This window comes from Pollachius pollachius, assembly GCF_949987615.1.
Source record: "Pollachius pollachius genome assembly, chromosome: 9".
Lineage (NCBI taxonomy): Eukaryota > Metazoa > Chordata > Actinopteri > Gadiformes > Gadidae > Pollachius > Pollachius pollachius.
Genome location: NC_136942.1, coordinates 995,926 through 1,008,987, shown reverse-complemented (window position 1 = coordinate 1,008,987; position 13,062 = coordinate 995,926). Strand labels below are relative to the sequence as shown.

Here is a 13,062-nt window from a genome sequence, read left to right as displayed (position 1 = left end):
ACACACACACACACACACACACACACACACACAGGCACACACTGTGTTGTAGTTTTTGAACTTTGTTAGACAGCAACAACTATGAACTGCTTCTCTGTCTGTCAGGGACCTGAAAGAGAACTACTGCCGTAACCCAGACGGACAGGAGTTCCCGTGGTGCTTCACCACTGACCCCAAGGTGCGCATCACCTTCTGCACCAACATCCCCCAGTGTGGCGTCCAGAGCGACCCAGCCGTTCCTCAGGGTAAGCCAGTGTGTGTTATCATCATGCGAAATGACTTACCCAGTGCATTCCTCAAGAACGCACACACACACCGACATGGCCACTCCTTGAGGAACTCAAAAGTCTTCTCGTAAACCTACGCCTACACACCATTACAACGAACGTTTGCTCTGCATGGACCCCATAGGCAGCACCCTCCCTGGGCAACAGACTCGCAGCAGAAGTGCCGCATGCTTCAAAAGAGGTCTTCTGCAGAATAACTTGTTTCATGCTCAATGTGGTGGCGGTTTGGTGGCTGAACGTTCCATTTGTTAAGCCCAGCGGGGTATCCATGGAGACGCAGAATTCAGAGCAAAATGAATCTCGGCCTTAGAAGCTCGGTTCAATAGTTCTGCTTTCCGAAGCTCCATACTGCACCAGGGAGACCGGTGAACCAGCAGATATATAGATCCCGTATATACATCATATGGGCGTGCTCTCGTCACCATGGGGAACCGAGGCCCCTTTTATACTGTGGGAAAGAGTGTCCACCTCGCGTCACACAAACTCTGTGTGACAGCATCAAAAGTCCCCTCCGTCCCCATGTGCACCAGGGGAGATGGAGCTCTGAGATTAGTGCTGGATGGACCTCTTTCTGGGGCACCGAGAGATTTGAGGGAAACGCGGTTACATGGACGGATATACACATATTGAAATCCTCCAGGGATACTCTATGTGTGTGTGTGTGTGTGTGTGTGGGGGGGGGGGGGGGGGACCCGTTTTTTAAGGAGTTTTATTCGGGTTTCATGTCTGTCGCTGGGGTTGCGATATGGAGCACTCTGGGGCGGGTTGGAAACGTTCCCATGTGCAGAGAAGGGCCGTGTTGGACAGTTTAAAGGCCTGATTTCTGAGAGGCAGCATTGCTGCAGGCTGGTATGGACTCCCTAGTGGGTTTCCACAAGGCTATGGGGAGCGGCATCAGGCCCTCGATGTTTTGCTTTGTTTCTATTCGCTCACTGTTTATGGCGCTGATGTTTCATGGCACAAAAACATGTTTTTGGAAAGAACTCCCTGATTGTTTCTTCAACGTGCTCGGTATTTGTAATTGCATGGTTTTATACATTTGAGTGTTTTTGTTTCTGAAGAGGTTTTTGGTCCATGGTTGTTTCTGCTCCTTTGCTGCCACAGACTGCTACGAAGGCTCCGGAGCGGCTTACCAAGGCCAGCAGTCCCGGACCCGGTCCAACCTACCGTGCTCTGCATGGAAAGAGCACAGCAACAGGTAGGCCTGCCGCACCTTAGCTCCGCATCACCAACACACACGCACTGGCACCTGAAGCATGTGGTGCTGGATGGAACCGATTTAATACAAAGAAACACAATTAGTGACACTGATATGTAAAACTTCACGTATGGACGCATGTAGACCTGATTTATCGTCGGTGTCCAGCATCAGAAATGGGTTTATTATCCCATAAATTGTTGCAGTACTACCGTATTTTCCGCACTATAAGGCGCACTTAAAAGCCGGTAATTTTCTCAAAAAACGACAGTGCGCCTTATAATCCGGAGCGCCTTACATATGGATCAATTGGTTAATTGGTTGATCCATACTGGTTGTAAACGGCGCTCTGTCAAAATGTTTCAGTATGAAAAACCAATTAAAACAATTTAATAATAATAATAAAATGTTTCACTACGACTACGATAAAGCCACACCGCTTGCAGCATTACGGCTATCGTAGTCAGTGCACACAGCATTTTACTGCGCTTACTCACAGTCCCACACCACGTCACGTATAAAGACTCCAAAATGGCACCTTCCAAGAGACACGCTTACGACGCAGAGTTCAAGCTCAAGGCTGTCAGTCACGCAGTAGAACATGGGAATAGAGCAGCAGCGAGAGAATTCAACATTAATGAATCAATGGTACGGAAGTGGAGGACGCAAGAAGATGACCTGCGCCAAGTAAAGAAAACTAAACAGAGTTTCCGAGGGAACAAAGCAAGATGGCCACAGTTAGAGGACAAACTCGAGCAGTGGGTTGTTGAACAGAGAGCAGCAAGTAGAAGTGTCTCTACAGTCACTATTCGAATGAAGGCAACAGCGCTAGCACGGGAAATGAACATCGATGAATTTCGAGGCGGTCCTTCTTGGTGCTTTCGTTTTATGAAAAGACGTAAACTCTCCATCCACAGACGAACTACCGTCTACCGTCTCTCCATCTAGTGGATGCATAACGCATCCCCAGTCAAACGTTTGACTGCAGTATCTTCTATGCTATGCGCCTTATAACCCGGTGCGCCCTTTTTATGAAAAAAGTTCTAAAATAGGTCATTCATTGAAGGTGCGCCTTATAATCCGGTGCGCGTTATAGTGCGGGAAATACGGTAATTAAAATCTCATGGTTTGAATACAATTGGTATAACCAAATGCACAGTAATTAAGTTGAATTTAAGATTAACGGTGCTGTAGGCACGATTTGAGAGTTGTAAAGAGCGAGACCAGAAAAGAAGCAGAAGAGAGCAAGATTTTGAAGCTAAAGAATCAAAAACATCTCCCCTTCCTCTCTGCTCGATCCGTCCAGATATATGTCGGCCATCCAAAAGCGTTGCGTTCATGCACCTGTGATTGACAGACGAGATGGATTCCCTGAACCTTTAGAAATGAGCCGGGGGACTCGTTTCTTAACTCTAAATTGGCTCAAACAGAGGCAGTCGCAGTCAACTCGAAAGAGATATTCTCACGGCGAGTTTCCCTCCCTAATAGCTGACGGATGGTTATGCCATTTCTAACAAATTACGCTCAAATAATAGCTCCTAAATCTCCCAGCAGCTGGACAGTACAGGAGTTATGGCAGGAGGGGGTCGGTATGCAGGAGAACCCCCACCATCTGTGTGTGTGTGTGTGTGTGTGTGTGTGTGTGTGTGCGTGCGTGTGTGTGTGTGTGTGTGTGTGTGTGTGTGTGTGTGTGTGTGTGTGTGTGTGTGTGTGTGCGTGTGTGTGTGTGTGTGTGTGTGTGTGTGTGTGTGTGTGTGTGTGTGTGTGTGCGTGTGTGCGTCCGTGTGTGTGTGTATGTGTTGACCTGAGAGGTGACGGTGCTCTGGAGCAGGGAGGCGGCCTATCATTAACCCCTCATTATCCCGTGTTATGGAGATGATCATACATCTCTTACAGGTGGCTAGTCCCAGCCCCTGAGGTATCCTCCCCCTCCAACCCCTCCAACCCCCCCAGCGTCCTCTAGCATCTGCTCAATGGCCAAAGGGGCTCCGGCTCCCCCAATATGACCAAACGGAGCGAGTACGACTTAAGGACTCACAGCCCCACGTTCACGCAACGCAACGCCCACGCGGACGCTTCGACGCTGTCGTGAACCTTGTTGGTTCTGCGTCGGGTTTTAGTGAGCGGACCAATCACAGCCCTCGCTGCTGCGTCGCCTCAACGGAAGGAAACTTTTTTTTTTGAGGGCGCACGTCAGGCCCTCGCAGTGGACGCAAGGAGGGTCCACAAGGACGTAAGGGGTCCGTTACCTTGCGTTGCGTGAACGCGGGACCATAATCTGCCCTTTAGGGTGAGGAGAACTCGGTCAGGGCGGAGGGACACAGGCGATTCCAAGTTCCACTGGAAGACCTCCGACCTCTAAGGCCCAGGCTCCTAGGAACACTTCAAAGCCGGTCAGCTGCATCGCTTGGCCACCGGCCCAGGGGTCGGGGGTCAAGGGTCAAGGGTCAGGGCGTCGCGGGGGCGGGGGCTTATGGTCGCTGCCAAAGACACAACACGCAGAGATGAGGTGGAGCCATGGGCTGAGAACACATTTAGTTCTCTTTTGTTCTTCTGTGTCGTTGAACTGTGCTTTTTCCCCCTTCATCTGTCTCTTTCTGTATCCATCACTCACACACACACACACACACACACACACACACACACACACACACACACACACACAAACACACAAATGCATGCGCTCTTGATGCACACACACACTAACACGACGACAGTACAATTATTATCGACGTCAATCTAGAGCACAAAAGTTCATCACATTGCGTTCTCAATCTTTCCGGACTGACTTTTCTGTCTGTAGAAGATTCTAGATGATAGGCGAGTGTCTGTAGATACACCACGGTGTATCTACAGACACTCATGTATCTACTCGAATCCACGAAACTCTTGTGGATTTGAGTAGATACCTGGGTGTTTGTAGAGGCATCATGTGTCTATGTAGTAGATTCTAGTAGATACCTGTCTTTAGCTACACTCTGTCTAGTAGATTCTAAGAGTTACATAAGTGTCTGTAGCTGCACTGTCTGTCTAACAGATGGAAGATACAGTCATTTATGTAGATGCGCCGTCCGACTAGTAGATTTGAGTAGAAAGATGAGTGTCTTTTAATACACTGTCTGACTTTCTAGTCAATTTTTGTAGATATGTGAGTGTCTGTAGCTGCTCCGTCTGTCTAACAGATGGAAGATACATGAGGGTCTGTAGATACACCGTCTGTCTAGTAGATGCTAGAGACAGATATGTGTCTGGCGTTGCATACTGCTGCAGTGAGTAATTCTCCCTGTAGCTTCTTGTCTCCTCGGAGGGGAGGGAGAGAACACACAGCTGTACTCTCGTAACCCCCTCGACTATCTCTGCATTGTTCCCTATGGTGGTGGTTAATCTGTAAGGAATGACTATACAATATGACTATACACAATGTGTGTGTGTGTGTGTGTTTGTGGCTGCTTCTGCGCGTGTGTGTGTGTTTGTGTGCGTTTGTGTGTATGTTTGTGTGCGTGTGTCCATCAGAGACAGGCACATGTTGATGGTTGACATGGAGGAAGCGTACTGCAGGAACCCAGATGAGGACAAACATGGGCCCTGGTGCTACACCAATAACTCAGCCATACCCTGGGACTACTGCTCCGTCCAGCCGTGTGAGGACCAATGCATTGTCTCTGTGTCTCTCTGCCCATCTCGCGCTCTCACTAAAGCCCTCCCTCTCTCCATCACACATCTTCCTCGCATCTTGTAATGGTTTCTGTCTTTCTTGTGTGATATATATCTATAAATATTTATATATATTTTTATAGATATATATCAGAACATATATATATATGAACTGATTATTTATTTGTAATTGTACAAGAAAGCAGAACACAAGATACACCCACATACCCAAATGTATGCATGTAAATAGATACACATACTTACCAATAAATACATAAACACACCCATCCATTCCCACTATAAATACATATAAAAATAAGCACTTTAGCAATGTATGAAAAGCAATCGCATTTAACTGCATGGAGATGTCATCATTTAAAGTGCCTGAGTGGGAGCTGCTCTGCATGTCGTTCCACAACTGAGGAGAATTGAAACTAAAAGCATATTTTCCCAATTATGCGAGACCAAAGGGATCTTCTACATCTTAGAGTCAGACTGACACAGAGAGGGAGAGAGAGAGAGAGCAAGAGAGATAAGGAGAGACTCAAACAAGAAAGGGGGTGCTTGTAAATGTGACTAACACGTAGTTATTGTTTCATACTGTCACACGTGCATGTTTTGGGCTGTGTGTATATCTGCCTCCCCACTCAACGTTTGAGAGGAGCATCACAACTCATCAGTATGACAGGATGAAGGGGGGCGGGGGGTATCACAGCCTCTACAGAACTGTGTGTGTGTGTGTGTGTGTGTGTGTGTGTGTGAGTGTGTTTCTGTGTGCGTGTGTGCGTGTGCGGTGTGTGTGTGTGTGTGTGTGTGTGTGTGTGTGTGTGTGTGTGTGTGTGTGTGTGTGTGTGTGTGTGTGTGTGTTTCTGTGTGCGTGTGTGCGTGTGCGGTGTGTGTGTGTGTGTGTGCGTGTGTGTGTGCGTGTGTGTGCGTGTGTGTGATCGTGTGTTGTGGAATAGATGATTAAATGTATGTTGACTGGTTGCCATGTTTTACCATTGCATCATAATTTATCTGAAATTATGCCCTGATGTTTTTCTTTGTGCAGGTGAAGCTTCACAACACACCCTCCCACAGGGTAAGTCTAACCGTCCATCTCTCTGTCCGTCTGTCTGTCTCAATGCATGTTAGATCTTAAAATACTGAACCAATGTCCAATGCTTGGTTGGAAATTCTTATTTTAGCAAAGGGCTATTGCCTTTGTGTTATATGTTTTGGGGCATTTTGGATAATTTTGTGGCCAATTTTATCAAATATATATTACATAGAAAAAATATATTAAATATTATAATTGCTAGAAATCAAAATATTGCATTTTTCTGTTTTGAATGAAACATAGGATATTCAAGGACTCCAATGAACAAAATGTTTTTGTATGTGTGTGTGTGCATGCGTGTGTGTGTGTATGTGTTCCCTGCAGTGATCTCAACTGTGGGGTGCTTCATCCACAAGAGGATCAGGATAGTAGGTGGGGCCCCCAACATATCTGACGGAAGCTGGATGGTCAGCATTCAGAAGGGGTACGTATCATTACACGTCTGATCCGTCTCTATCTCCTCCCCAAACTATCACAAAGGAACCCAAAGATAAGACCTCGGTGCTGCCGAGAAACTCCCAAGGCTCAAACATTTGAATGAGCTAAAAAATACTTTGCTCCGAGTCAATAAAGCAGCGTGAGAACATGAGAAATGAAATCAATGAACGCTAGAATGCTCACTATGCATAAGGTAGTATAGTAAGGTACGATATAACTTGCTATCGTCCGTCGTTAAAGGCAGGTTTTTGGGGTTTTCTTGGAACGTTGATCAAACATGGCGGCTGCCATCGGAGTTGTGATCTGGTGTGTTTTTTGCCTTACCTGCAGGTCGAGGCATTGGTGCGGAGGGTCTCTGATCCGAGAGGAGTGGGTCCTCACTGACAGACAGTGCTTCTCCTCCTGGTAAATCACCATCCCATCCTGCTGCTCATCAAGCGCTTCTCCTTCCCTGCCCTCCCCTCGAACTCAATGAATGATTCATGTGCCCCGGTCTGCTCCGCGCGGGGTCTTCGACTCTCGTTCAGCATTAGTTCACCATGTCATCTTTCGGACCTCCGTATTTTATGTTTGATGGCTGATGTAATGGATAAATATTGGTGAATAAATGTGTTTATTTAGTATGCTGAGTCGATGTATTTTGTGTGTGTCTCCAGTGTTCCAGATTTAAGTGAATACCAGGTTTGGTTGGGTGTGTCTGACCTCCGGGAGGGGACACCTGATTGGTCCACCAGACAGGAAATCAGCATTGCACATTTGATCTGTGGCCCGGAAGGTTCCAACCTTGCCCTCATTAGGCTTGCAAGGTGGGTTAAATAATATATTAATATAGTTTCATCGTAATAATAAAGTCATTCATATATTTTATTCAATATGTGATCCATAAAGAATACAAATGTTACTACTACTACTAATCCTGGAGACTTATTTCAGTAACAGTGATCAAATGGAATAGATTACCATGTTGACGATCACAAAAAGACAAATGACCATGTTCAAATCACTGGCTGTTTAACTCAAGCATTTTAAATCCCTCCAATTTGCGATTTGAAAAGGGTTGTGTCTGCTTTCTCTGAGTAAACAGAAAGGAGTGATCATAAGAGAGATGAAAAGCCCTGTTTGAACGAGACAAACATCTAGAGTCTGCTAAATGTTTGAATCAAGGCTGTATTTAGATTAAAAACCTCATGTGTTTACATGGAGGGCCTGGCAAAAGATAGCTTCTCGTTCGACCACCACACAGATTAGATATTGGTCAGAGGACGAAACCAGGGGCCTGATTTCACTCTGGGTCGATGGGCCTTTCAGGCCACGGTGGAAGGCGCTTGTCCCACAGCGATATTGACAAACCTGTGGCTGAGGATACGGGGAAACATAGTCAAACCCAATCTCAGAAACAAGGGCAAACACATAGAGAATAAAGGGTAAAATACCGTAACGATAAAACTACCTTTTTAATGGGTTCCATATTCGATGTGTGTGCAGTTCACAGACGCTTTCCAAGAACGATGCAGTAGATGTTTGATAAGCACTTCCGCACTCCCTAAGCATCCATAAGCAAGTGCATATCAAGCGTCTACTGCACCGTTTCTCTCATAAACCCCCCCTACGTTGAAACAGACTGAAGCGATGGAGGTTGCATCGTACGCCCCCTTCGTGTAAACAGATGCTGTCTTTTAAATCTAGAAACAAACTAGGTAAATAAACAGTTGTAGAATCGACTTCATTTTCCCTTGGTGTTATAACAGGACCATTGACACGATTCTGATTGGTTCCCCAGGCCCGCGCGTCCGGCCCAGAACGTGCACATCGTCCAGTTGCCCGTGGCCGGCTGCGCCATCCCGAATGGCACCATGTGTAAAGTGTATGGCTGGGGAGAAACTAAAGGTATGGCTCATGCCCTCACTGCAAACAACATACACAGTAGCTCATAAATGGACTTTTCTAACCAGTGACCACTCAAAGCGCTTCACAACATTGTCCCACATTCCCACATTCGCACACCGACGGCAGAGTCAACCACACAGGCTGATCCATTTCCCACTGATAAATCACATATGATTTAAATTCTAGGGCCCCCTCCCTCTTAGTCCCCCCTGAATCACCTCTCCCTCAGGGACACCTCGACACTGGGGGATCAAACTAGAAACCTTCCGGTGACCAGCCTTGCTCTCTACCTTCTGAGCCACATGCCGCCTCATGTATTGTTTTGGGTTGGGCTACAAATATGAACTGAAATGGGAGCGCTTTGGGCTTTCCGTCTTTTATATTGTGATTTTATGGAGTCAGACTCAGTTAGTATTTTCTTTCACTTACCCTTGAGGAGTCACTTTATAACTCCAATTCGATGGGATCTAGTTGGATAACGATAGATAGCGACGTTGTAAGTGAGCGCCGTGTGTTGGTGCCAGGTACGGGCCACGATGACGTGCTAAAGGCGGTGGACCTGCCCGTGGTCCACAACGACCTGTGCAGGCAGCTGCACAGAGGAAGCCTCCACATCTCCGAGAAGAACATCTGCGCCGGGGGCCGGCGGAACGAGGGCGTGTGTGAGGTAGGACGCTGGTTTGGGTTTCAATGGTATCCACGTGGGTTTACGTTCGATATTGCCGGGGTAACGCCTTCTCGGATGCAATTATATCAACACGTGAGCTGATTATCAAGGATGTCGACTTCTGCTTTGATCGAATGATGTGTAATAGTCATTCACTTTTATTTTTAATAAGAAGAAGAATATAAAAAATATTATTGTTATTTTGCTGCAGAGCAGGCCAGCCACTCTTTCCTCAAATATGCTACATACATTTTCATATTCTCTCCCTAATTACTTGACGAAGACTGCAATGTGCTTTTGATCCCCACCAAATAGTTTTGACTTCCTGTCCGTGTGTCCGTCTGTCCGTCTGCCTGCAGGGGGATTACGGGGGTCCTCTGGTCTGCCAGGAGAGGGAGAGCAAGGTCATTGTGGGCGTCAGCGTCCACGGCAGGAGCTGTGCGCGAGCCAACCAGCCCAGCATATTCATCAACGTCCCATTCTACACCCAGTGGATTCACAAGGTCTTCAAATATTACCCCGAGCAACAGGCCTTCTAGAGTCCCGCCTGAGGGAATCCAAGCATGACCGTGATAGGCCGCCCCAACTGAATCTGGCAGCGGATGTGCCCCTGGGTCTCGCCCCTACTACATCCGTCTGGAAACCCCACTGCACCCCCCAACGCTCTGAGATATTCTAGTTCTTCAAGCCCCCCAAAACTCCTAGAATCGAACGTGAGGACCGCACCTCAAGCAGGGATTAACTGTCAGGGTCGTAGAGATGGCTGTTGGTCCAAACCCCAATGAAACCCTGGATAACTGACCGTCCATATTCCTGCTGCCATAGAGCTCACCTCTTCGTTTGACGTCTGATTACGACGCGGTGTTCCTCAAATAAACAAGAGAGAAAACCACAAACACCATGCTTAACGATCGCACACACCAGTGGTATTAATGCTTTGGGAGTTGTCATAATGAAGGAATAAAATAAAAAAAAACACAGTTCACATCCAACACAGACCAGTGTATATGTAGTCGGCTAATTGACTCGATTTGGAAAAACAGTTGGGCGATAACGCGTGGTGAGCATATGCACTCTGATCCAAGACCGGGAGCACCCAGTTCACTCGGGTGCCCACAGTTCACACGGTCATGGGCGTTTGAGTTTTACCGTGCTCATGGTCGGGTTTCCCTCGGTAGCAAGCCAAGCTCTCGGCAGAGTATCTTAACGTGTCTGTGTGTGAGAACGCCCACACGGCATTTCCTGGCATTACTTGAAAAGTGTTCAACAGCCATGGGCAGTGGTTTGACGGCGAGTGTGCATTAGTGCACTTAGCTCCTGGGATAGGGCACGGTGAAGTGCACTCAAAGCTGGCCCCCTCCACCTGTAGAGGCCTCGAAAAGAGGGGCCCCCTTACTGTACATAGTATTTTAACGAGTGTGTTTCTGACACTCTGAAACACCTTTTGGGTCTTATAGACCTGTTGCGGGAGCCAGATCGAACAAGCGCGGTGGTAGACGGACAGTGCATAGCGAAGCTGACATCAGATCTCTTATGAAAAGTTAAACATGTCCTGCAAACAGCAAATTTGCAATTTCCATTTTCATTCCATTCTTTGTCACCACCACCATGCCACTGGCTGTAAATATGAATAAATCTACTTTTCTTTGTGTTTGTATAGCTAAGAAGGAATGTCTTAATGAAAAATATTTTCTGTACATATTCACACGTTTTTTTTATTTTTGCAAATCCCTTTTTTTAATATTCTTCACATTTTGTAACATGTATTTGTTTGTGTGTGTGTGTGTGTATGTGTGTGTTGTGTGTGTGTGTGTGTGTGTGTGTGTGTGTGTGGGTGTGCATGTGTGTGGATGGATGTGCGCACGTGTGTGCGTGTGTGTGTGTATGTGCATGTGTTATGCATGGCTGTGTGTGTGTGTATGTATGTGTGTGTGTATAACTGCTATCAGCTGCTATATATTTTCTCACAGTATATGGACGAGTGTCTTCTTCATGTACAGTGTACATTGACTCTAGCGGTCATAACGTATATATTAACCAGCGTGTTGAATGGAAGGCAGAAGACCAGATGAGCAACCCTGTTTTGTAATCATTTAACCCTATTAAAGGACCCATACCCGTTCTCCTTGTTGTTAAATTTGTAAACTGTGGGGTCGGCGAGACTCATCTTGCTGCTGTGTCCTTAAATAGAAATCATGATTGACTCCTTTGTTTCGTCATGTTGCTTCCCAAACATACGATCAAAACCCACAAGTCCCACTCTCTAAATCCCCTGATTGGCTTTATTCAGAGGTGAACTGCGTCAATGTACCAACCCCTCCATAATGGTGGCCAATTATAGCAGCGCAGCATTAGCATAAAACCAACACCCACAGAGAGGGATTACGGAGATGCTAAGAGGCTGTAAACACACTGCAAATAAAGGCTAATAACTTCATTATACAACCATATGTTTCAAATAGGACATTTCACTGGCTTTTTGGATTTAAATTACCAGGCTTACATTGATGTAGCTATGTAGTACACATGCTCGCCACTAGATGGCAGAGAAGTAACAAAAAGAACATTAAAGTGAACTCAAACGTGTTTTTTCCACCTATGCATCTATCTCTATCTCTCCTGTTCCTTTTAGCATTTGCTCACTGAGATGTATCCACATATCTATGCCCACATAAATGTGTTGAGTCTCTCTCTGTCTCTCTCTCTTTCTTTTTACACGCGAACACACACACACACACACACAAACACACACAGACATACATGAACACATACATGCCACAGCACAAAGCTAAACCTCTCTTACACCTTTAAGCTGTGGCTGGTCGAATGCTTCAACACAACAGTAGCATCATGCTGTCCTACTGGCTCCACACACACACAGCCAGACCTCAAAGAGAAGGGGCGTGCAACATAGGAAGGGATGAGGGGCAAAGGGAGCGAGTGAAGGAAGAGGAACAGAGAGGACTAAGCAGAAGATGAAACCGACTGCGTTGATGTTGTATCAGCCGAGTTCTGAAACAAGCTGAGTGCTCGTACATTGTCTGTGTTGCTATGCAGTCTGGACCAGCTGGCCGCTAACGCCGACATTCCAGAGATACACACACACACACACACACACACACACACACACACACACACACACACACACACACACACACACACACACACACAGACACACACACACACACACATACATGTGGCTGATGTGACCCTGTGTCTGGTGTTTGAGTCGACATCAACATCAACGAGGATTGGATTGTGAATCAGTCTAAAGTGGGATCTTGATCCCGGCCGGGTCGGCACTGAAGTGCAGCCTCTGCACGCGCCCTCTCACGCCGCCGCAGTTTGCGGATGATTGCATGCGTGGACGTATAAGTGCTCATGGTGGTGCCCCACTCCTAGTGTGTGTGTGTGTGTGTGTGTGTGTGTGTGTGTGTGTGTGTGTGTGTGTAGGAGATAGAGAGAGCAGGGTTAAAGAGAGAGAGAGAGGTAAATAGAGATGGAGAGAGACGCAGAGAGAGAGAGAGATTTGTTATTGGAACGGTTTCAGGTAATAACTTAAGCAAATCTGCGCAGGACTCTCATTATACACCTTTGGGCTTTTAGCCAAAGTTAAACACATCTTTCCCCATCTATCCCCAGCTCTTTCGAATGTCATTTGAACCTTACATTTTTCTTCCTGGATTCTACATACGTATTGGTGCAGAGCCATTCAATTGTGTTTGTTGGAAATGTCTCTCCATCTTGGTGTTTGTGTGTGTGTGTGTGTGTGTGTGTGCTCACATGTAACAGGATCTTATGTTGAAGGTTAGAAGGAGGGAGTTAGATAACG

General features: G+C 46.6%; 1 protein-coding gene across 2 annotated transcripts in view; it reads left to right on the top strand.

Moving 5' to 3' along the window:
- The window catches only part of hgfb (hepatocyte growth factor b), a 22,131-nt gene extending 10,654 nt beyond the window's left edge, over positions 1 to 11,477 (top strand). For both annotated transcript variants that reach the window (XM_079742941.1, XM_079742940.1), the window contains exons 9-18: positions 106 to 245; positions 1,392 to 1,485; positions 4,999 to 5,126; positions 6,191 to 6,220; positions 6,563 to 6,662; positions 7,007 to 7,081; positions 7,333 to 7,482; positions 8,457 to 8,563; positions 9,088 to 9,230; positions 9,590 to 11,477. In XM_079742941.1, the coding sequence (XP_079599067.1) occupies positions 106 to 245; positions 1,392 to 1,485; positions 4,999 to 5,126; positions 6,191 to 6,220; positions 6,563 to 6,662; positions 7,007 to 7,081; positions 7,333 to 7,482; positions 8,457 to 8,563; positions 9,088 to 9,230; positions 9,590 to 9,769 (1,147 nt within the window). In that variant the 3' untranslated portion in view covers positions 9,770 to 11,477. The remainder of the gene's footprint in view (positions 1 to 105; positions 246 to 1,391; positions 1,486 to 4,998; positions 5,127 to 6,190; positions 6,221 to 6,562; positions 6,663 to 7,006; positions 7,082 to 7,332; positions 7,483 to 8,456; positions 8,564 to 9,087; positions 9,231 to 9,589) is intronic.
- The last annotated feature ends 1,585 nt before the right edge of the window (positions 11,478 to 13,062 follow it).